This window comes from Coturnix japonica, chromosome 9 (genome assembly GCF_054131305.1).
Source record: "Coturnix japonica strain WE chromosome 9, WE-NBRP24, whole genome shotgun sequence".
NCBI lineage: Eukaryota > Metazoa > Chordata > Aves > Galliformes > Phasianidae > Coturnix > Coturnix japonica.
In genome coordinates this window covers 10,266,007-10,286,492 of record NC_140671.1, presented here as the reverse complement: position 1 = coordinate 10,286,492, position 20,486 = coordinate 10,266,007, and the positions used below count along the sequence as shown (strand labels likewise).

The 20,486-nt window shown below is 49.9% G+C and overlaps 3 protein-coding genes across 32 annotated transcripts in view; 1 reads left to right on the top strand and 2 right to left on the bottom strand.

The window, feature by feature from the left end:
* Window positions 1–1,010, top strand: part of FBXW8 (F-box and WD repeat domain containing 8) — a 47,019-nt gene extending 46,009 nt beyond the window's left edge. For all 7 annotated transcript variants that reach the window (XR_014931979.1, XR_001558555.3, XR_014931977.1 and 4 more), the window contains one exon: window positions 184–1,010. Coding sequence is in view for 3 of the 7 variants with exons in the window: in XM_085509551.1 (XP_085365677.1) it covers window positions 184–328 (145 nt within the window). In the remaining 4 variants the exon portion in view is untranslated. The remainder of the gene's footprint in view (window positions 1–183) is intronic.
* Window positions 948–5,446, bottom strand: TESC (tescalcin). 16 transcript variants are annotated; one of them, XR_014931983.1, is made up of 9 exons: window positions 4,770–4,871; window positions 4,059–4,128; window positions 3,684–3,764; window positions 3,137–3,321; window positions 3,001–3,062; window positions 2,825–2,932; window positions 2,694–2,741; window positions 2,474–2,628; window positions 948–1,488 (listed from the first exon to the last, which is right to left on the bottom strand). XR_014931983.1 is itself a non-coding variant. In XM_085509561.1 (8 exons), the coding sequence occupies exons 1-8, from the start codon at window positions 4,580–4,582 to the stop codon at window positions 1,367–1,369; spliced, it is 921 nt and encodes a 306-aa protein (XP_085365687.1). In that variant the 5' UTR covers window positions 4,583–4,677; the 3' UTR covers window positions 1,238–1,366. The 16 variants fall into 16 exon arrangements, 12 of the variants coding, with proteins under 12 accessions (XP_085365682.1, XP_085365687.1, XP_085365686.1 ...); XR_014931985.1 differs by having other exon boundaries at window positions 948–1,909; window positions 3,137–3,276; XR_014931984.1 differs by having other exon boundaries at window positions 3,137–3,276.
* FBXO21 (F-box protein 21) lies at window positions 5,426–20,444 on the bottom strand. 9 transcript variants are annotated; one of them, XM_085509544.1, is made up of 12 exons: window positions 19,999–20,444; window positions 18,055–18,190; window positions 17,090–17,184; window positions 15,006–15,127; window positions 13,558–13,704; window positions 12,820–12,953; window positions 12,472–12,608; window positions 11,499–11,675; window positions 10,595–10,727; window positions 8,091–8,281; window positions 7,000–7,157; window positions 5,426–6,053 (listed from the first exon to the last, which is right to left on the bottom strand). In XM_085509544.1, exons 1-12 carry the CDS (start codon window positions 20,427–20,429, stop codon window positions 5,875–5,877), a joined length of 2,040 nt encoding a protein of 679 aa, XP_085365670.1. In that variant the 5' UTR covers window positions 20,430–20,444; the 3' UTR covers window positions 5,426–5,874. The 9 variants fall into 9 exon arrangements, 8 of the variants coding, with proteins under 8 accessions (XP_085365670.1, XP_015733697.2, XP_085365673.1 ...); XM_015878211.2 differs by having other exon boundaries at window positions 19,804–20,004; XM_085509547.1 differs by having other exon boundaries at window positions 13,562–13,704; window positions 19,804–20,004.
* Between the last annotated feature and the right edge of the window lie 42 nt (window positions 20,445–20,486).

The following is a 20,486-nucleotide window of genomic DNA, read 5'->3' as shown; positions in this document are numbered from 1 at the left end:
AACAGGAGGGAATATTCTCCTCCTCCATCTGCACAACCAGCCCCAGTGCAGAAAGGATGAGCTCCGATGTTTGTCCTCTGAAGCACTGAATGTTGGACTTTTCAGGCACTCTCTGACAGTTATCCCTGCTGAAATGTACAGCTAAGTTATAATGCTCTGCTGTCCTGGGTGTGTTTCTTGCAGGCATCGAGGAATCATTTATGCCTACGAGTTCTCTGTGGACCAGCTGGCTGTAGAGAGCGTCCTCCCCATCTGCCGTTCTTCCTACGATGAGGTGATGGGTTACAACTACAACATCGGCCTCGCGGTGCCCTATGATCACATCTAGGTAACTCACCTGCCTCAGCACTCTGCCACATGAGAGGCCGAAGGCAAAAGGGCAATTCATTGGGGCAGAGCACCAGCAGGACTTGCTGGCTGCAGGTGCATGGGGAGTGCTGAGCTTCAGCTGAAAACATGGGGCTGTGAACCACAGCAGAGCAGGGCTGCCCTCCAGCTTAGTGCTAGAACATAGATCCAGAGATCCTCTGTGGAGGAACAGGGAGACTGAAGGATGAGGGTGAGCCGTGTGCTCCGATCGAACAGAAGTGTTCTGTCCTGCTGCCTGTGGGAGGAACGCTGCAGATCCCATCTTGGCAGATGGGCTGGGCTGCTTGGGAAGTGACAAAGTACTGATTTGGGGGAGAGCAGCAGGGAGGGCACGGCCTGCAGGTGCCCCAACGTGCAGGGAGAAAAGTGGGATCACCCTGCTGAGCCCATGGATCTGACACTGCTTGTCTTATAATGAGCTGCTCGCTGTTCTGTGAGCGCATCAGGACATGTGTAGAAGCAGCCATGAGCACTGAAGATGATGGGATTTGGGAGAGGGGAGGCTGATGAAGAAGTGACGGTTGGCCCAGTCCAGCCTGGATGACTGGAAACCCACAGCAAGTCACACATCAAAATGGTTTTAAAATGAATTATTTTTTTAATTCTCTACAATTGTAGATTAAATGTTTTCTGACTCTGTATGTGTACATGTGTGGCTTGTGGCCTTTGTTCCCAAGTCTGTTGGGGTTAATGAATCCCCGTACACTGAAACAGCAGCCCATCACATCTCACGTTATCCATGAGGCTAACACTCTCTGTGCTGGGTCTTACCCTACCAGCACCAGAGCTGTCCTCAGCTGGCAGGGACTTGGGCTGCTGACTGTCCTTGCCTTGCATTGCTTTAGTGAAGCAGAGGGACCAGCTGCCTGCAGTGCATTGGTGGCTGCACTGATGTTGCAGAGAAGCATCCGTGCTGAAGGTGGATACAAGCTGTCTGACAGGCCACAGCTGTTGGGGCGCAGTAAGATCTTGTGTCGCTGAGCACAGAGCTGCTGTCTTACATTGTTCTGCTCACCTCAGAGCTGTCACCCCTGCCTCGTCTCACTCTCAATGTCCTTGTCTCATTAGGACGCTGACTCTCCTTATCTCGGGGCAGCTTTGTTCTTTCTCCGTCTCCTTCTGCAAGCAGCAGATAAGTTGCCTCATGCCAGTGCACGTCAGGACCTTTTCTGGGCAGCCACTTCCCCTATTTCTGCACTGTGGTGACAAGGACACGTCTGTCCCTCTGTGCTGTGCCCTGACAGCTGCAGCAGTCACTGTGCTGCTGGAAAATGGGCTTGTTGGGGACCAGCCCACGTGGTCTTTGGAGGACGTGGGGTCCCCTGCAGTGGAGAGGACAGCAGCTCTGAGCGGGAAGTGCTGATGCTCCAAGAAAACATCCTGCAGAGGTGAACTGCGGCTGCAGTTTGGTGGTTGTTTTTTTTTCCCCTCACCATTGCAGCAATGCAGTGCTGTGCTGCAGTTCTCAGGCAGGGAAGGACAGCACACAGTTACTGCCAGGGCAGCAGCGCGGTGCTGCAGTATCTCTGAGCTGTCCCTGCTGGAAAGGAGCCCACATCTGAGTCCTGGAGCTGGGGAGCTCACTGTGCCCCACTGCTGCTGTGCCCCACTGCTGGGCGGGGGGCAGCTCCATGGCACGGGGGGAGTGGGTTTGTAAGACAACAACAAACACTTTTTTTTCCAGCTTCTCTAAAAATAACCACTGCCCTTTTCTCCCCTCCCTCCCTCCTGGCTCAGGCTGCCTTAGAGACAGAGATGTGCCTCGAGCCACCCGGTTATTAGTGCTGTAAGTGGAGTGTTATCTCTGATTCCAGTGGGAACATGTGGGGGCGGCAGCCACATGCAGCCTGTGTTCCTGGGTCCCCGGATCCCCACATCCCTTTGTCCCCGGTGACTCTTTGTTCCTGCATCCCTCAACTCTTGTGTCCCTTTGCTCCCATGCCCTTGTCCCCCCATGGCCTTGTGGCCCCATGATCCTATTATTCCCTGGGTGCCCATAACCTCCCATGGCACCATGGAGAACTCCATCAGGCGCCTGGCAGCAGCTGGAGCATTTCTCAGCAAAGAGTAAAAACAGAAATACCTTTTATTACAGATAAAATACCTCTTAATGGCTCTAAAGAGCAGAACGTGGCCTTGTGCCGGCGCTGTGGCGCTGGGAAGGCTCCGTCCTGCCCCCGGTCAGTAGCAGTGAGCGATGGCCTCCATGGTGAGGAAGCGGACGTGCATTTTGGTCTCGATGTCGATCCCCTTCCACATCTGCAGGGAAGGGGTGAGCGGGGCCGGGTGCTGGTGGGCGGCGGGGAGCGGAGTGAGGCACCAACCTTCAGGAAATCCTCGAAGGTGATGCCTTCATACACCTCATCCGGGCCCTGCGCACAGGGAGACAAACAGTCACAGCTGCAGCCGTGGCCCGTTCCAGCCCTGCAGTGCCACCCCCACCCCAACCTCGCACCGTGCGGGCCATGCACACGCTGGCAGCCTCCAGCATGGCCCCTTCTGCAATGGCACGCAGCGACTCCTTCTCCAGGTGGGGGTTCCCAGACATCAGCTCATCCAGCACCTGTGGGCAGTGGGGGCTGCGGTGGGCGGCGCGGCAGCGGGGAGGACCCCAGTGCCCACATACGTTACGTTTTTGTACTCCTGCAGCGTGATGATCCCGTCGTAGTCGGCGTCGTACATATGGAAGAGGACTGGGAGGGATGAGAAGGGATGTGGGGTCAGTGTGTGCCCCCCCTGAACCCGCCGCCCCGCAGCACTGCCTCACATTTGAGCTTCTCCTTGCGGAAGTTCTCCAGCCGCTCCTCGTCCATGTCCATCTCGATGGGTCTGAAGTAGGACATGATGGTCAGGAAGTCCTCGAAGTTGATCTCCTCTGCCAGCCCGGCCGGCGCCTTCCGCAGGTTCCTGATGGCAGCAGAGCTGATGGGGATGCAGCTGCAGCGACACAACCTGCCCCCCCACGGGCACCATGCAGCCCCAGGGCTGCTCGGCCACAGTAATCACAAATCACAGAGCATGGAGCACAGCACAGAGCACAGAGCACGGCGCCAGCGGATCCCGGAGCTCAGCTCCAATTTCCCTCATTCCCAGCCTGGCTCCGGCTCAGCCCAGCCTTTGTGCAGCCCTCAGTGGCCCCGGCTGCACAGACCTGTGGGTGCCCCATCCCCAGCGGTGCTCATGGCCATGGACGGGCGCTGGGCAGCCTCAGCTGGTGGGGGCAACCAGGGCAGGGGTTGGGGCTGGGGCTGGAAGGGCCCTTTTAGCCCAACCGCGCTGTGATTCTGTGCTCCCCCACTGGGGGCTGCACGTACCGCTTGTCGAAGAAGGCGTGAACAATTCGGGCCCTGATGGGGTTGAACTCGAGGTCGGGGATGGTGTCGAAGTCCTCTTTGCTGCACAGAATAACACGGGGGGGGGGGGGGGAGAGGGAACGCTGCGGGCAGAAATCCCGGCCCGTCCTTAAAACGCGACCACAAGGATTGGTTTTGCCCCAATATTGCGCCTCCTTTTCCCCAGCAGAAGCTGCCATTGAGCAGCGCTGTGTAGCAGCGGGGCCGGGCTGCCCGGGCAGGGGGTGCTTTGTGCCCAACGCACGTAGGTCTGTGCGATGCTCCAGTGCTGGGCTCAGGGATCGGCGCTGCCTCCCTCCTCCCTCCTCCCTGCCCCGCAGCCGGCACAGCCCGTACCGGATGGTTTTCCTGTTGTGGCTCAGCTGCTTGAAGCGCCGGTGGAGCTTCTCGATCTGCTCCGAGGTGACTGCGGGGAAAGCGAGCGGTGAGGGGACAAACGGGGACACACCGGGAACCGCACGTGGGTGACGGGGCCGAGCCCAGCAGCGGGTCCGCGCTCAGTGCCGCTCCGTCTCCCTCTCTTTTATGATGTTTAATTAACGGCTCCATTAGTTACTGACGTTTCCCAGCCCTGAACCCGGCGCCGCATCGATCGGAGCTCTCAGTGCCCCCAAAGGCACCGGAGAGCCGCTGTGCTTCACTCAGCTCCCGCGGGCAGCACTGGGGACTGTGGGGTCCCTCTGCGGTGCCGGTGGGGCCCCCAACCACCCCCATCCCATCCCATCCCACCCCATCCCATCCCACCCCATCCCATCCCATCCCATCCCATCCCATCCCATCCCATCCCATCCCATCCCATCCCATCCCCGGGCTGTTCTCTGCTACTGCTGCAAACCCAAATAATCCCTGATGATCCTCATTGGGAATCGCAGTCACAGCGCGGCTGGAGGTGTGCTGCGGTGTGTCAGCCCCGCGTCTCCCCGCAGCGCGATGCCGGGGGACAAGCAATCAGCCAACCCCTCATCCCACCCCACGGGGGCTGTAGGGCGCTGCCGTCCCACGCTGTCCCCCCCTATCGCTCCCCTCCCACCCGCGGTCACTACTCACAGCCGGTTCGTTCCGCCAGCGCCCGCATCTCGGGGGGCACAGACTGTGCGGAGCCCATGGCCCCGCCGCGCCGCCGCTGTGCGCACAGGGAACCGCGCGGCCGGGAGCGCTGCGGGCGGGGAGCGCCCCGCCCAACCTGCAGCACCGCCCCGGGACCGCCCCGCCACCAGGGGGCGGCACCGGCACCTCCATCCCAACCCAACCTGGAGCAGTTCGGCAGCTCTTTCTCCCAGTCGATACCCGTGGCCAGAACGGAAGGGCTGAGTGCCCCCTGTGCCCCCCCAGCACCGCATCCAGCCTCGTCTGCCGGCAGCCGAAGGGCTCCGAGCTGCAGCGATCAGCAGATCAGCAATTCAGCTCCAGGCTGGCCGCCTTCCAGCCATCATCCCGCTGTGCCAGCAGCACCGACAGGAGCACACACAGCAGGGGCTGCGAACCCACAGCGCTGAAGCAGCACTGAGTGGGTCGGAGCCATCCTGGGATGGCACACACAGGGCAGGGTAAGGGAGCAGCAGCTCCGCTCCTGCATTAGGACAGTGTGCTGCTCCCTGGGCTCCTCCCCGGGCCTGTGAGGATGGTCAGAACTAGAACAGCTCTGTGAATGACCAGAATATGGAGGTGAAGCAGCTTCCCACAAATTGAGACTGGAGCAGACAGAGTGGAACGTCAGGCTTTAAAAACTATCATCTGCGTGAGATATACGTTAAGAAAATTAAATCACAACCAAAACAAAAACCCCACAACACTGTCAGGACAAGCAGCTTCTCTGGAAGACGGGGGTTCCTCCACAGCAGGGATCTCACAGCGCCGACCTTCCAGGCGGGACAAGCACAGAACGAGTCTGTGGGCAGATGTTCCCAAGGACAACACGCTCCTCAGCACCACCGTCAATGTGAGACCCTCAGCTCATACCACAGCATCCCTGTGGGCCAGAACGGGCAGGGAGGCAACGGAAAGATGCATTAGCACCGGTTACAAAGTTTAATGCAGTTTTCAGTGCATTAAGCCAAAGGATTGTCACCAAACTTGCCCCCTCTGGGCAAGGTTTGCAAAGAGGGTAAAGCTACACTCTGTTCTGCGTCCATCCTCGCGATGCTGCTGCCATTCACTCCTTGCCGGAGCTGTAGATCTTCTGCACTGTGGCACACGTCAGCTGCAGGTCCTCCGGGTACCGGATCTCCAGCTCAGTGTTGGCCAGGTAGTGAGTGCCAGTGAACTCAGAGAAGTAGCGGCCGATGTCGGGGTGTGGGATCTCACGAGGCTCCGAGTTGTGCTCCAGGTTCTCTGCAGGACAGAGAGCGGGTCAGTTCCACCACAAGGCAAAACAAGGCGTCCTGCATATGGGCAGTGACACCTCAGCAAAGATAAGCCCCTCAGCTCCCCCCATCCACAGCACAACTGCTGCATGCCACAAATAATAGCAACCTACAGCTCAGCTGAAGTGCACTGTGAGTCTGCTGTAATCAGAGCTCATTATACTTGTTTATAAACAACTAGAGGGGAAAAAAACAACAACCCTAAGAGATGACTCAGCTCCAGAAGTGCTGCAGGTGATTGCCATGTTCATTTCCACTGAGGTGCACAGTTTAAGGTGAATCCATGGCACACTACATGTATATATATATATATATAAATGACTCGTAACGAGGCCAAATCATTCTAATAAGGGCTGCAGCACACTGGGTCCTCCATATAAGAAACACCTGCACTTTAAACCTACCAAGGTAGAGCTGTTTTGGTTTCCCCCCCCCCACACACACACACACCTCTTGGCATTCACTCCAGCCCCATTCTTCCCAGGGATGGCACTGGGCTCCATTGCTGTCTGTGCTCCCCGGTATCTGGGCACACGCAGGTAAAGCAGTTCACAACCCAGCCCTGATGAGCAACGTTCGTGTGTTCTCTCACTGCATTCCCAGGTCCTGCCCAAAGCACGGCTGGAATATCACTGAGAGCTGCTTACAGAATCCCAAACTTCAGAAAGAAGTTGAAAATCCAACACACTGTGTCCAACACGGACTTATTTCTATAGCAACAAGAGCTCTCAAAGATGTGGTCCTTCACACTCAATCCTTGCAGCGCTGGTTTCACCTGACAGCAAGAAGCCTGCCACCAATTCAACAGCATTTTCTTTCCTACTTCCATTATAACTTACACTTTGCACCTGCTGCTTGAAAGAGCTGTTCCCTTAAGCACCTGTGACCAGTAAGCACAGGAGGCTCCTGCTCACCTTGAGCAGCGTATCTGCAAGAGCCATCTTCCACCAGCACGTTGTAGAAGGGCTGGTGGGGGCCGTGGGGGAGGCTGTGGACATTCATATTTCTGATCCATTCGTGTCCCATCATGCAGGCGGGATCCCAGCCATAAATCACACAGTTGTAGCCATACCTGATGAAAGAGAATTCACAGCAAAGACTGAGAAAACTCCACAGGTCGTTTAACCAAGGCTAATACAGCACAAATGGGACAGAGGATCCCTGTGAGTAGGCAAGAGCAAAGAGAGGAAAATGAACATGAACAACCTGTTTGTGTTTTGAGAGGGGGGAAATGACTCCATAAGCAGACAGCAACAAACAGCTGAGGACAAAGGAAAGGCAAATCTGAATGAGAATGAGGATGGGAAAGAGGCTGGGATATCAACAAGCAGGAGAACAGGAAACTGGGAACAGGGAGGGGAACCAGCCACTTTCTGTTCCCATACACAGACGTGACAGTCCTAATACTGAACTTCCAGGAACAAAGCCAGCACTGCTTTCAGAATATTCATATGATTAATTGTGAGGTACCACAACCAACACTGCTGACACCCTTAAAATCAGCTCCAGACGTCTTGCTGAGATGGAGAAATGGCTGAAGAAACAGAACTAGCTTGTCATTCTGGCACAGTTGTACAGGCAGGAACACAAAGCCTCTGTGCAATGCAGGAGGAGCGGGTAATAATAGCACAAGATTCATAAGCTGTCTTAGTAATCTCATCTCTTTGGAAATCGATTCTGTTCCACAGTTCCTCATTAACTGATTACTGATGTTTCTTCAAGAGCTACGGACTGTGGAAATGTTATCTGTGCTACACGATGACTCACACAGCAGCTCACAAAGCTCCCTGCAAGCACACAGCAGCGCCTGCTCCCTTAAAGGACACACAGACCTGCTCCCACTTTCTGAGAGGACATGCAGCACAGACACGTGTGCCAGGCATTCTGTGCTCCAGGTTTCTCCTGGGCTGACAAAACCGCATCTCACTGCTACCAGAACAAACACTTCTGCACATTGTTACAGTGAGGACTCCAGGTAATACAGGGGATCTCCTGAAGAGCTCACCTCTTGTGTTTCATAATCAACCCAATTGAGAAGCAGACCTCTTTGTGCTTCTCATCTGAACGGTGCTTCACCTCAGGTCCCACCTCCTCCTTCCGACGCTCAATGTGCTCCAGGGTGTGCTGCACCAGGTACCCGACGGCGCCGTGCTGTGATGGATCCAAGGCCTGAATATGCTGCAGGATGTCCAGAACCTTCAGCAAGCAAAACGTGAAAGCATTCAGAGCAGGACTCTACAGCAGTCAGACATACAGATCTATCTCTCCAGTTAGCTGGGTCTAAGTGCCCAGGCCTAGAATTCACCACAGAGGACTGTAAACCTGTGCTCTACCTTCACACTCAGTCTGAAGTCACTGCAAACAGCTCTATCCTCTGCTTGTAAAGATGCTCACTTCCAAGGCAGGGCGCTGTTGAGCAATGTAACTGCTTCAAACTAACTCATAGAAGCCAGCAGCAGCACAACCTGCAATCACAGGGCAAAGGCACCACTGCAAGGTTCCTGAGGTGCTAAGGGGGTCCCTGCTGCTCATCTCCTAACTGAAGCCATCCCAGATAACTGCTGCTATAGTTGAGGACAAAGATTTTAAACAGTTCTTCAGCACAGAAAAAAAAAGGCAGAAACCTGTATAATACTGCACCATGAAACAGTGAACAGGAGACAGACAAACCTGCTTGACTCACTGTAACTATAGGGCGCTAACTTTACAAGTGCTCCCAAAGTAAATCCAAAATCTCAGCCTACTGGCACACTGTCAGAGCACCAAAACAGAACAGCTGGCACCAAATTTGCTAGACAGGCAATGCAAGCTGTGCTCTGTCTTCCTGCATCTTGATCTTAACAAAAAATGTTGTCTAAACAGGTTGGAAAAAGGCAGATACATCAGCCCCAACATCAATTCCAAACTCCGACAGCCCTCAGCACCTGGGGACTGATCAAAGCTTGTCGGCCAATATATCCAGCTTTGGCTACTCAGCACGAATGGTGGGGAAAAGAAAATCTGTTCAGGAAAACAGATGAGGTCTCAGGTATGAGAAGAAACACCATTCGGGCTTCACAGCCTCCTGAAATTACTGGCTGGCATCTCACTGCCTGAAGAATGATGTGAAAATTGAGAAGTCTCACAGAAAGGGAAAGGTTTAGCGTGGTGTCTGTAACTGCCCTGGATTCCTGACCATCTTATTTCTCACTGAATGGCTTGGGTTGGAGGGGGCCCTAAAGACCATCTAGTTACAACCCCTGTGCTATGGGCAGGGCTGCCAGCCAGCACAATCAGGCTGCCCAGGGCCCCATCAGCCTGGCCTTGAACGCCTCCAGAGATGGGGCATTCCCAGCCTCTATGAAATCTGGTATGTTCTGCTCTGCTCTGTCAGACCTTCATGGTTCCCTGGAGTTCCATATGACTGCCTGGAAAGATGGGATACATGAGGACACCACAGGAAAAAAACAGAGCTGTATGCTGTCGTTCCATCTGGCAACGTGGTGCAGAGATTACATGTAAAAGGCAGCCATTGGGGTTTGCTATTTGTCCTAAGGGCAGCACAATGCAACTACTTAAACACCACGTGCTTCACACACAGCTGAGTGCTGGAAAGGAGATGATCTATCTGTACTCTATTTATGTATGTTTGCCTTTGCAGCTCAGCCAGTCCCACTGTGCACAGCTGGGCTTCTTTTTCCATGGGAACCCTAAAACTTTTGTTGCCATAAGATATGAACAGCAGACTTAGCACAATTCAATCTTCAAAAGGAAGGCACCTTCTCTCCTCAGCAATCATTTGCCTCGGTTAATCTGCAGGTAAGAACTGAGCCTTCTGCTCAGCTGTCCAGCAATATTTCTGCCACCTCAACCCACAACTAATAATCAGGTACAGCACAGGCACTGCTCAAGCAAGTGACGTTCACTAAAGCAGCACAGGCAGTTCTGATTACGGAACTCCTCTTTGCTGTAGTGACACATTAGAAGAAATACTGCTGTCCCACCTTTCCCACATTCATAAGATTCCTTAAGGCTGAAGGTGATATTAAAATTTTTCATGAGAGCCACTGATGGCGTAACAAAGGTTTCATAGAACAGGTTTGGTTGTGTTTGTAAAAGATAATTACCTGCACGTTTCCTGATAAGGTTTTTGTTCCTTTTATATAAGTCCTGAAAAAGTTCCAGCACTGCCCCACGATGGAGGCACACGGTGCAGAACACTCTTGTAACTCAGCTATAGCCCAAAGTACTGGTTTTAAGACAAACCATCAGACTCAGGCAGTAAATCACCATTTATGACTCAGACCCGAGGCTGCATACAGCTCTCCCCTAAGGCAAGAATCATCCTCTTTCCCTGCTTCATGTAGTAGGAATTGATTCTCTGAAATGTGATAACTCGTTCAATTGTGTTCATTACAGAAACAACTTGTAGCAGACTGTAATGCAAGCTGATGTAGTCTAAAGAAATCAATAGACTGGTGTTAATAACGCTTACCCTACCAGAAAACATACGACCGAGTGCCGAGGTACCTTTTCTGGCCAGATTCCCAGGTGGAAGTATAACCTAGCCTGGAGCATTAGATGCTGCACATTGTCCGGATACATGGCCAGGTACAGATCCAACGAGTCTCTCAAGAGTTGATAAGACTGATCAGTGCTTTCTCTGCCAGCAAAAAAGAAACTCAATTGTAAGGCTAGCTCTTCATTTCCTATCCCTACAACTCTGGTTTACAGGGATAGTCACCAAAAACGATGCAACAGGTACCAGTGTGCTCACTCAGCAAGTGACTCCAGGCTGGCACACATCACACCCAACAGCCTGCTCAGGAGAAAAGCCACACAGCTGAAAGTCAGCCTTTACCCTCCCCCTTTTACCAGTACTCTGCTTGGCCAAATAGCCCTGCTCAGAGAATTCATTCTCCAAGTCATTACCTTCAGAAATCTCCCTCTGTTCCCCTTGCTAAATTACACCTCAAGCAATCCCTCTACTCTGTGACTCCTGTCTAATGCTGTTTGGGAAAGTGATTATCAGGGAGATGTGAAAATAACAACAGATCTTTGCATGTTCAGTTACAATCCCTTTGTAACTGCTCATTAAGCACTTGGGTGACACATACCTGCTTGTAACGAACATCTCTGCTCTAAAGAGAACAGCTCCTGTCTGCTTTACACACAGGAAAAAACAAACCCCTGTCCATTTCCTTGAGTGAAAATGGCCTCACTAAATATTCTTGCTTCCATGCAATGCTGCTGCACACAATTAAAAGCAACCAGACATTGTGATGTGACACCCAGAGTTTTCAAGACTGCCTGGTGTGACTGATGCTGTTTTAAAGCACTCACTCAAGCACAGTGACACACATGTACTGGACAAGCAGCCAGCACACCATGGGCTCCTCTTCCCCACAGGCCACATGGCTCTGTGACAACTCACCTCTTGCCCAGGTTGAGGAGATTTCCCACCATACGCTGCAGGACCTCCTTTGAAGTCACCACCCCATAGAACTCCTCTGTCACGTGGTGGCCTATGAGGTATTCACACTCCTTCACCGTCAGCCGCTTCCCCTTCCCAAAGGCATCAATGTAGGTGTAATCAAAGATATCTGTGCTTCTAGTAAGACATCAGAGTGTTACGATGGGTCTCACGGTAAAGCAGGATTACCCTTTTCTGTTCTCCTTTCAGAGCTTTCAAGATTATTTTTAAAAAGCCAAGTGACATTTATATCTCAGCTCCTTCCTAAAAGGAGATTACCTGCTGCCTTCTCTTCCTGCCTAGATTCCTCTTCAGCTAAATTTATATGGGAAAAGACACAGAAACTGGGTGGCCATTTTCACTCTGTCACCTCAGCTGCTCCCTTCAGATATCTTCAGATTTGCTGTATTTATTGCCATACTACATTATGATGCTGCACTGGAACACGTAACAGAAAGCACACGTATGGCAGCTGAAGTCTAGTGCCAAAAGGGGAAACCACTGCTCTGAACTGGACTGCCAAAATCCTTCACAAAATACAGATTTCTGTACATTGATCATGATCTGGTTGATCAAAGCTGTATGCTGCACTGACTCGGAGAATTAACTGAGTGTGCAGAAGCAGAGGCCTCTAGAAGCTGTTCTGTATGAAGGGTTATGTGAAATCAGCACCTTCTTTCTTCTTTTCATCTTTTTGTAATCTTAATATGGGAATCATGATCTCGTGGCTACTATTACTTCACATCCAGGCAATGCTACTTCTCAGTAAAGGCAGAACTGAGGTCTAGGAAAGTTTCTTTAGAGAACTCATCTTCCTTACAGCTCATAATTAAGATGGAAAACACTCAAACATTCTGGTGTAGGTCTGTAGCTGTAAACTCCTTCTGGCATTTATAACTGAGGATAAAACTCTGAAGTCCAGCAGATCACTTACCCTTCTTTTCCTTGACACCATCGCAGCAGAAAGTGACTAGGGAAGTTGACTGGTTCAAGTTTGACTCCCAGCTGCCTGGCAATGGTCAAATACAGCACAGACAAACTGATTGGAATTCCTGTTCTGCGGATCAAAACCTGAGGGACAAAAATGCGAGATGTATGAAGAAAAACAAAGCAAACACCAAGGTTTGATTTCACACCAACTTGACAGAATAAGCACTAAAACATGATATATCCATCCATAACTCCAGAGACAGAATTATTTGTCTGGCTACACTTAAACAAATCAAACACCACAAAGAGTGCACCAAGCTTTGCAGTCCCTCAGCTTTTGCCTAACACATACCTGATGAATGTATGAATTCAGGGAGTTATAGTAATCCAGTTCATTTCCTTTGTATTTTAACTGCTCATACAGGACACAATTCATAGCATCAAGTACCTGCCGCTGAAGCTCCACTTCTGGAATCAGGACCTCTCCTAAAAACACACGTAGAGCAATAAGAACACAGGGGTCCTTCACTTTTACATACTGAACTTTGCACCAAAATTCTTGTGTGCATTGGGAACACAAGATGCAGATTCAAGTAGTCAAAAGACTGGAGGTACGAAGACAGACAGACCACTCATTCTCTCTTTGAAAGACAGATCAGACTAATGCTTATAAAACTCCTTATAAAAGGACTAACACTCTGCCCGATGGTAGCAGATGTTAAAGCACAAACCTTTTTTTACTGCTACTTTCTCAGACTCACAGAGAAAGAAAGCTGACTCCCTGTGTCCCACAGCTGAGTTACAAGCATCACAACTACTTAAGACTGCAGGGGCATATGGGGAAAAAAATCCTGCCACTAACCAATCCTTTTTGCCTAAACAGCATCACATGGACAGCCAAGCCTGGGCTAATTGCGTTTCTGAACAAACAGCTGTTGTCTCAACAAGGGTATAAGCAAATGTCAGAATATGCTTCAGCAGGATGAGGAACGACAAAGCTTAAATGACTTAAAGCTGCAATAATCCAACAGCTGTTTCACCTTATCTGTATAGAAGAAACGCTCTGCAGTCAAACATTTCTGTACAGTACCTGCCTTGGAAGCCACGCTGGGGTGTCTGGGATTTTTTGTCCGGACGACTTTGCGCACTTTGTCTGTGATCTCATCCACCTGCGCCTGGACGCTTTTTAAGCAGATGTCTGACAGTGGATTACAGTATTGGTCAATTAAAACAGCACCTGGAAAAAACAAACTATATAAGAAACAGGACTTCAGTCTTCTCTCGGCTTGGTTTGAGCTACTCAAAGTTCCAGGCCTATGGCATACAGCAAACAATTGCAGCAGAACACAATAGCTTTCTTTTTCAGGCTCAGTTTTCTATATGGGATTTATCACAAAATGCAAAGAACAAAGCTGACAGTGATAAACACCAGTTGAAGTCCCCAGTCCACCATCCCGAAAGGAAAAGCATTAATTTGTACACGGAGCAGGTAGCTGATAGACCAGCCTTGCTTAACCAGCCAACTCCTGTCTCACTGGCATCCTCCCAACTCATAATGCTTCTTATTCAGAGCCCCACACAATCTCAACTTCGCTCCACATCGGTTCTGATTTCTTCCAGCCCCATCCTCAGTTGTCATCATTCTTGCTCATTGATCCCTCTCTGCTACATTCATCTTCCCATGCCCACTCTCCATCTTCATGTCAGAAATCCACTACAACAGAAGAGACTGTCGTTTTTCTGCTGCCCAACCCTCTTATGTCAAACTTCTGCCTAAAAAAGAACAAATAGCCCTTTGCAGAATCTTCTCCTTGTCATCTTATCCATCAAGAACAATCTTTCCAAAGCCCTATATTGCTCAACTTCTGGAATCAACCATATTTAACTGCAAGAGTTTTGTACTGATCATGCCTCCTTCAGCTTCCTACAGGGCTACCATTAGCACCTCCACAAAAGGCAGAATCTTAACAGGTCTCCAAGCTGCATCTTCTCCCCTAATGCTTCCCACTCTGACAAGGCAAAGCTTCCCAGAAGTAACTGCACCTGTATGGCAGACAAACACATGTATTCATGGCTCACATGATTAACTTCACAGTTAACTATCTTCCAGAAAAGGCCATCCTTGGCTTTTCCTTCTTGCACAATCCTTTCCTCAAAGTACTGCCACCAACAAGAACCACATCTGGTGCTACAGAACCTCTCCTACGATATTTTGAGGTACATATTAAGAGTAAGGGACGCTTCTCCAGACACCGGTATATTTCATCTCATTCCAAAGATGGTTTTCTCCATAGAAAGCTTAAAGCAGAGCATATTCCAACAAACTGAAGATACAAGCTGCAGTACAGCCTTTTGTTTCTTCATTACAGTGTGCATGAGCCTTCCCATCACACCACTAGACTTCCATCCACCACCCAGCACACCCTAACTCTGATTTGTCACTAACAGAAACATAAGCAAGGAAGCCTCTCTCTGAATAAAACAACAACGATGGAAAGCTTCTAAGTGCTCTGCATGGGACTTTTGCCAAGGACTTACCCTCTAGAAACGACTGCTGGTCAGCGGGGCGCTGGAGATACTCCTTCAGATTCTTCAATATATTCTGTTGCCGGAGGAAGTATAGTATTTTCTTTGCATAGTACTTCCAGGTGAGACCTTTCCTGCACATTCAAATACAAAAAGTTGTATTGCCCCTAAACAAGCACTTTGTGCACAAGTATTTGATATAACCTCCCTAATGAAGACAAATCTAAATGTTATCACTGCTTTTCTAAACTAGACTGATGATGCCACAGTCATCAAAGAGGTAAAAGAGCAAATTCATCATGAGAAGAAACGCAACTTACAACATGCACAACATATTGCTCCTGTTATCATCTCCAACTTTCATCCACTAGGATAGTAGATACAGCGCTACGAGAGATAATACAGATCCTGATTAAAGCAGCTCAGGAATATCTGATGAAAATCCTATATTTTATTCATAAAACATTATCCTATGGCTCTAAATCCTTCCAGAATGCAATGTTAAAATTGCCTCTCACTGATGAAAAACATGGATGTATGTCCACTAGTATTCAGAAAAGTAATTGCCAGAGAAAACAACCCTGTTACTCAGAGAAGCCTGGAAGAGATCAGCACTGGCCTGTACATCACACAGCCCAAAACCTTAAAGCTTTCACAGTAAAATCTCTTCACTTTTGAAATCAGCAAGTGAAGGCAGAATGGCCAAGAAGCAGGGACAGAGTCACTTGCTATCTGGGTAAGGTTTGAAGGTCACCTGAAGTAAGACTGACTGGCCAACTTGGAGGCATCCAAATTACACGCACCTGAGCAGCAGCTGGCCTTCAGTAATGTGCAACCCAGGGCTTCACCTAGCGCTGCTACACCGAACAGTCAGGAATGGCACGAAGCCCTGCCTTCCCCCCAGAAAACAAGGGAGGATTCAACTGACTCCCAGGTTCTACCTTTGCCATGTTTATGAAACAAGTCCAGCTTCCTCTCTTAGCAAAGTAACTCTTTCCCCATTTGTGTTTTCTCTCTTCCAGATTGCAGGTCAAATCAGCCTTATCCATCCCACTGAACAGGAGAACAATCAAACCTCATAACATCTCACCCTCTTCCAATAAATTGGGAAGCTCAAAAGGGACAACTGTTTTACTGGGCTATCTTCCAGAGAAATGATTTAGCCTAATGCTCCTGAATGGCAACAACCACAGCTTAATCAGGGTGTAATTAGCATCAATTCTGCTTTACAGGGAGGCATTTGGCCAGTGCAAGAGCTCAAAAGCTTTTTAACCAGTTGTCAAATGAGAGATGTTTAGTCCCAGTTCAAATAGAGAAGGTAATAAAATGGATGTGAAAAAGCAAAAAAAAATGAGATGATTGTCAAGCCAGTTTTGTTTTTTCCAAGCTCTACTAATAGCCCCTTTAATCAAGGCTATTAGAGCCCATTAAGGCAAATCTATTGCTGCTTTGTATCACAGCAAAACCAGCATGGTTTATATGCTCCCAGCAGAAAAACCTTCAAGTAAACCAGTGACTTATTCATCTTGCTCAGTGTTAATCACGGCAATGAGAACACCCAGGCAGAAATGAACTACAAGTTTCATTTCACCTGTCTAAATAATTTACAGAACAGCAAATTTTGCAGCAGCTCAATTAAACTCAGCTGTTTGTTTGGGGATAAAAATGGCACGTAGCTACTATGGCTAAGAAAGGCAACAAGAAGAGGTTAAATAGCTGTGATATTCTGATGCAGGGCTTTACAGTGGCAATCCACACTGAAACGTTTCTGCTCCCTGCTGTGCTGTGGGGGCATCCTGCAATTCAGTGCAGCAAATTGATCCAAGTTTAAACAAAAACATAACAAAAAAAGGAATGTGGGTATGAGAACCCCTTAAGCCAAAACCACTGCAGGAAAGAAGGTACATGAAATGCATACTGACAGATGTTGTGAACCTGCAAAGAAGCAAGCAACAAAAGCCAGAGGACCTCCTTCTTGTGGAGTAGTTTACATGGTTTCCTCCTGGGGCACCAGGCATTCCCCACAGTATCATTCTCTTTTAATCAGTGAAAGGAGAGAACTCCCTCCACTTCTAATCCCTCCTGCTCTTCCTTACCTGCCTTCCATGTTAAGGATACACATCAGCTCATCCTCAAAAAAGTGACTGGGGCACCCAAGAGTCTCAATGTCACTGAATCCATCGCAGGGAACCTGTAAAATTAGACGCTGAATTATGGAGAGCACAAGAGATTCTTCCCTAAGCAACATTATTCCATAGCATGTTTCAAAACCAATTTTGTTTGATTTTTTTTTATACATCTTTTAAGATCTAAGGAGTATCCAGCTCAGAAAGCTGCTACTCATGGCCTCCACTCCACTGATTCATTAACAAAGATACACTGACAAATTAAGGAGCTACCTAGAGCAAGCACAGCTAACTACTACAGCACTCAGGGCTCCTGCAGGTTCACTCAAATCGTACAGCTGGACAAAACCCACAGCCACCAACAGACAATGGAATAACCACCGGTCTGCGTGCAGATATATCTCCCTGAGGGACCACATCTCTACTTTTTACATAAGACACAAAGGCATGTTGATGCCATGGTTAGGTAATGAACTTGAACAACATGCTTTCCAACTCAGGGAACCTAATGTGCATTTGACCTGCTTTCAAATCACTCCTGACAGCTCCCAGAAGAACAAATCCTTGCACAAGGCCTGCAGCGAGATAAACACGCAGGCTGTGGCATGTGCAGGGACAACTATCAGCCCTTCAGAAGTTGCTGAGTTTTCAGAGCTCTGAACACGCAGCGATGTGCAAAGAGCTTTTCAAGCCACAGCAAGATTCTCAGCAACAGCTGTACACGACCAGCAGGGTGAGCTTTGGGCTCTTGTAATTTGCACCTTTGGATTTTGGACCGTCTGTCTCATTTTGGCTGCTGGCCTGGAGCTCTTACATCAGGTGAAGCAGTAAGAATTCTCTGACCACAGAGAAGAAAAGGAGATAGAGGAAAGACAGAGTACCAGAAAGTGCTCAGCAAGTAGCTGGGCTATTCCACACACATACAAATGACTTACATGCTCTGAGAAGAACCTTTTGGAGAAGGAAGCTACAATTCTCTGGGCTTCTAGGCCAGCATTGTGCCGTGCTTTGTATTCTTCAAGCCAGCTAACGCTGTCTTTGTGGCTGTAGTACTTCAGTAGTGACGGCCACCTGTACAGCAAGACAAGTAAATGCGTTGTTAGTGTTTCAGCATCGCTGATAGCTCCCAGGACTGTAAAATGCTGCTTACTGTAATGACAAGAATTGAGAAGCTAAGATGCTGCCAAGAGATAATGCAACCTTAAGTGTAATTGTATAAATGAATCCAGTGATCAATTCAAGCATCAAAGCATAAACACAAAGGATCTCAACTGAATACTGTTGGATATTTTAAAAGTAAGCTCTCCTGCAGCCTACGAACAGCAAATGTTAACAGGAAATCTTCAAAAGGTTCATAATCCAGTTATTTTGATATTTAAGTATGCTAAACACTTCAGTGGTTCCCTCTGGAGCTTTCCAATATAAATACAAGTTTCACATCAGCAAAACAGATGCTGAGTTTTATTATAAAAGAAAGCTTGCCGTGTCTTCTAAAGACATTAAAGCTAACCTGTCATCTAACAACAAGAACTCACTGTCCTCCATTCTCCCTCCTACCCTTGTGGGCCTAATTAAAAGGATGTACAAAACCCAAGCTCCTTCTATCACCCTTGTTGGTGGCAGCATCTACTGGAAGGCAGCAGAGAACTCAAATAGTGACAGCTGGATGACTTTGCACTTCAATGTTAACATAAGAAATATATCCATATCTACACACAGGAAAACAAAATGAACACACAAAAAACCCAGCTACCCAGCAGAAGGCAAAGATGTGTCCATCCACACACAGCAGGTTTGTTACTACCTGTTAATCATAAAGCCACACTGCATCGCAGCCACACAGCTCAACTCAAAGACTAATCAAACAGCCCTATATTATGCCATAACCTTTCTCCTGATGGATCCCTAGCTGGCCACCTATCACTGAAACAACAATTACAAACATTTATTTTAGGAGAAGAAAGAAGGATTTGGGGGGGTTGAAATTATACCGATAGTTTTAGGAAGATAAAATGTAATTATGCAAGATGGAACCCAACCAGGACAGCAAGGCTAACGTGCGGACTCCTGCCAACAGCTCTGCTATCAGAGAGCAGCCACATGTGCTGATCGTGCTGAATTCCAGCAGGTGGATCTCAACCTCTTGTACATTCAGGTTTGCTTCAGGAATAGGGGGAACGTAGGATCTCCAAAAGTGGAATGGACTTTTAAAGGCGACCTGATCCAGCCCCTAACAGGTACATCTATAGATGCTCAGGTGCTCACAGCTCCATCCCATGGCTCCGAGTGTCAGCAGGGATGGGGCATCCATTTGTGCTTGCAGTCCGTGCGGTGCCCCAGCACTCTTATTGTAAAAAGAAAACTCTTTCCTTAAGTCCAACTTAAAATTCCCCTCTTTCAGTCTGAAGCCACTGCCCCTTATCTAATCACACACACCCTGCCGCAGAGCCTGCCCCTTTTCCATCCCCTCTACATACTGAAGCATATAGATTACACACAGCATCCTACAGCGGCCTGCGGGGTGAACCGAGCCCTGAAGCATCAAACCAGCCCCGAGGGCCGGGTCGGATCACCGCTAAACCCCGCGCTGTGCCGCTCCGTGCCCAGCCATGGCCGCAGGCCGCAGTGCAAGGCCCGCCCCGCCGACAGGGCCCGCCCGGCGCCCCCCGCCCCGCGCTGCCCACCTGAGGCGGAAGCGCTCCCTCCACACCTTGCCGCGGGGCTGACAGGCGTCCCGCAGCCGCCGGCAGGTGCACGCAACCCGCCCGATGTCGGCAGCGCCCAGCACGTCGCAGCACAGGATGAGCTCCAGCAGCTCGCCCGGCAGGTCCGTCAGACACAACCGCTCCGCCTCGGCCGCCGCCATCTTGGCCGCTTACCTGAGCGCCCCCCTGCGGCGGGGAGGGGGCACGGAGCAACGCGAACCGCCGCTTCCGGTGCCAAGTGCCGCCCCTCGACGAGAGCCGCTATAGGACGGGAGATGTCCGCTAAGGGAGGGCTGGGCAGATGATACTGCGAGGGGACGGCGTGTGGGGATGGGCAGGGAACCGGGGGAGAGAGCCTGGTTACCGCCATGGTGTGTGGCAGTGCTGAGGTGATGCTCCCCATGGCTGTGGTAATACCTGAGGTGATGGTCCCCATGGCTGTGGTAATACCTGAGGTGATGCTCCCTATGACTGTGGCGGTGCTGAGGTAACACTGCCCACGGCTGTGGTAATGCATGAGGTGACACCATGCCATGGGGCTGTGGTAGTGCTGAGGTGATGCCCCCCATGGCTGTGGTAATACCTGATGTGATGATGCTGCCCATGGCTGTGGTAATACCTGAAGTGATGCTTCCCATAGCTGTGGTAATACCTGAGGTGAT

Excerpts from the sequence above, each read along its gene's own strand:
- TESC (XM_085509556.1), bottom strand. The coding sequence starts at position 5,062 with ATGCGGTGCTGGGGGGGCACAGGGGGCACTCAGCCCTTCCGTTCTGGC. Across the intron at positions 3,765-4,058 it reads CACAACAGGAAAACCATCCG|CAAAGAGGACTTCGACACCA; the intron begins GTACGGGCTGTG and ends TATTCTGTGCAG. Across the intron at positions 2,742-2,824 it reads GCGTGTGCATGGCCCGCACG|GGCCCGGATGAGGTGTATGA; the intron begins GTGCGAGGTTGG and ends CCCTGTGCGCAG.
- FBXO21 (XM_085509544.1), bottom strand. The coding sequence starts at position 20,429 with ATGGGCAGCATCATCACATCAGGTATTACCACAGCCATGGGGGGCATC. Across the intron at positions 12,609-12,819 it reads TGAATTCATACATTCATCAG|GTTTTGATCCGCAGAACAGG; the intron begins GTATGTGTTAGG and ends TTTGTCCCTCAG. Across the intron at positions 10,728-11,498 it reads CTCCTCAACCTGGGCAAGAG|AGAAAGCACTGATCAGTCTT; the intron begins GTGAGTTGTCAC and ends TTTTGCTGGCAG.